The following is a 2660-nucleotide window of genomic DNA, read 5'->3' as shown; positions in this document are numbered from 1 at the left end:
ATGTATATATATCGCTTCGGATTTGTTGCTGCGTTTGCGCAGAGTGAAGGAAAGAGGAGACCAGCTGCACAGGCAGGCTGGAAATGAGATCTAGGTGATCGGCAACAAGAGTCCATGATCGGCGATCACCGATCATACACTTTTTCACGGAAATCGGCCCGATTATGATCGGTGGCCGATTGATCGGCACACCTCTACAATTATATTTAAAGATGTGCTCAACGGTTAGTGGGCCGGTGGTTCAGCCCTTGGAGGAGATGTTGCGCTCGCCTTGTAGTCACACAACAGGCTGGTTTAATTTCTTTTAAAATTTTATGTAATTTTTTGTGGCAACACAATGCATCAAACTCATATATCAAATGCTTTCAGGCAGTTGCTGCGACCGGCCACGCCTATATCAAGAAAACTCGTCCCGCAAAGCTCGGGCAACCAAAACAGTTTCTGTGGCACCTTTTAAAAACTCAGCAGACAAGAGATGGAAGAGCTACTAAAACCGCATCAATTAAATTTCCTGTTTGTCCCTCTGTATCCAGCAGAGATGCACAGTGGAGCGGATTTAGCTCATCATGCAGGGCCGCTCCAAGGCTGTATGAGACGTGGCGCAGAATCTGACTTAGGGGCCCCTGTAGCACCACTAACAGCATTTCATCATGGATTTAGTCAGTTCTGGGAGAGGGGCCTAGTTTGATTAGCAAAGTTTAAAAGCAATCAATTATAACTGTAGTTTACTCATTTGTGTTTGTGAACAGAGCTCAAACTCAGCTGTGGTAACAAAACATAACTATGAATATTGTTCTTTGAACTTTCACAAAAAAATCTCCTTAAAATTTTAAATTTAAATGTTAAACAATTTAAAACCTTTTAATTTATGTATGCTGAAACAAATCAAATTTAACAGCATTGGCATTCTCAATAAACAAATGTTGCATTTCTATATCTGTAGGTAAAGGTAATTTTTTTATATAGCAGATTTTCAGCAACAAGGCAACTCAAAGTGCTTTACAGGAATTAAAAAGAAATACAAACAAAATAACAAACCAAAGGAAAGAGCAAAAGAAGAAAAAGCGAATAATGTTGATCTAACGTAAATAAACTAGATGCTCCCATTCTGGGTTGGTAGATAAGTATCAGTAAGTAACCTCTGGTCTAATCCCTGTTCTGGTTTGGAAGAATAGGGGTCTAAAATGTAGTTGCTAAAGTAGTTTTTCTGGGTTCCAAGTTCTCATCCCTGTTCTGGGTTGCTAAATAAGTGGAAGTAAGTTCAGGGCCCTGAAAAGCCTGGGGGCCTTAAGCAGCAGCTTAGTTCAATGATGCTTTGGTCCGGCTCTAAATATGATCAGCATCATGTTTTTAGAGGCACTGACTGATGATTAAGTTTGGATTTATAAGAAGTGCAAATAATTGATATTCATTTTAATTATATGTTTTGATTTGTTGTTTTTAAGTCTAGTTGTGGGTTTGAGATTTGTCAGCAATGTCTTTTAGTAACAGATCTATAATTACCTTGCAATATTTTACATTTGCTGTCAACTTAATACGGGCTGAGCAAGTTTTCTGGGGGAAACCCTGCAGTACTGTCTCACCTGTCGGGCCTGTTTCTCCTGGTCCTGCAGCCACTGCAGGTAGGATTCGCGCGCCACCTGCTCCTCGATGGCCTCGTTGGTCGCCTCCCAGTCCGTCGCCCGCTTCTTGTCCTCCAGCATCTGCTGCTCGATCCACGACTCCTCGGACGTCTTGATGGCAGACTTCATCAGAGACTGGTCCGCATACTGGGAGGGAAAGGTCAGAGGTCAGCACCATGGCAATGGTCCTAAGGGGAAGTGTGTCACTGCGGTTCTGGTACCCCGGGTTTGAAGGCGGGCAGACCCAGGCCCACTCCGATCGTGGCCTTGTTGGGGTTCACCACGGAGTTGTAGTGGATGTTGCGGTGGTAGCTCACTCTGATTGGCTCGTCATTGTTCTGATGGATGCCGTGGAATGTGTTGATTGGCTCTGTGGGACCGGGAGGTGGGATCGGTAAAGATGCGTGAATCTGGTTTGGGTTCAGATGTGCCGATGGGCTCACCTGTGCTGTACTGGTACACCTCCACCGGTCTGTTGTACATCTCCGCCATGGCCTGCATCTCGATGTGGTTGCCATGGCAATTGTTTTTCCTCTTCCTGTTGATGTACGTGGTAAAGTCTTCTGTCACATAGTTGGAGAAGTAGTCTGCGTTCTTCATCTGAAGGAGCCAAACAGACGCCGTCAGCTGATTGGCTGAGAAGTCGGCAAGGGGAGGGGTCATGTGATCAGACTCACCAGGTAGTCCATGCAGTGCTTCCTCACCACCTCGTGCATGTCCTGATCCCCGTACACCTGGTCGGCTGCAAACAGAGGACAGCTAATGGAGCAAAGAGACGGGCGGAGCCAGAGGTTCCGACCAATCGGCTCTCAGCTAACCTCATACAGGCTTTCTTTTACGTTTTGCTTAAAAACTTCGACAGCTATGAGTAAATATGGAATATGCAGAAAACACTTCCTGGATTCAGACATGAGTTTCAGAGACAACAGACAAACAGAACCAACAACCTGTTTTCGACTGGATCTTTAGGTTCTGATACCATCAGCCTAACCCGCAGAACCCGATTACTTCAGATGAACAGGAAGAAAATCCCACAGA

At 45.0% G+C, this 2660-nt stretch overlaps 1 protein-coding gene across 1 annotated transcript in view; it reads right to left on the bottom strand.

Moving 5' to 3' along the window:
* Positions 1-2430, bottom strand: part of otud5a (OTU deubiquitinase 5a) — a gene marked incomplete at its 5' end in the record, with an annotated part of 13607 nt that extends 11177 nt beyond the window's left edge. Inside the window, 4 exons of the mRNA XM_015025396.1 lie at positions 1584-1769; positions 1844-1992; positions 2066-2222; positions 2300-2430. Coding sequence (XP_014880882.1) covers positions 1584-1769; positions 1844-1992; positions 2066-2222; positions 2300-2430 — 623 coding nt within the window. The remainder of the gene's footprint in view (positions 1-1583; positions 1770-1843; positions 1993-2065; positions 2223-2299) is intronic.
* Positions 2431-2660: the final 230 nt, after the last annotated feature.

Source organism: Poecilia latipinna, unplaced genomic scaffold, assembly GCF_001443285.1.
Source record: "Poecilia latipinna isolate Pla-1442-1.1 unplaced genomic scaffold, P_latipinna-1.0 Scaffold4095, whole genome shotgun sequence".
In the NCBI taxonomy this organism is placed as follows: Eukaryota; Metazoa; Chordata; class Actinopteri; order Cyprinodontiformes; family Poeciliidae; genus Poecilia; species Poecilia latipinna.
The sequence above is the reverse complement of the archived record's forward strand: the minus strand, read 5'-3'. Positions and strand labels throughout refer to the sequence as shown.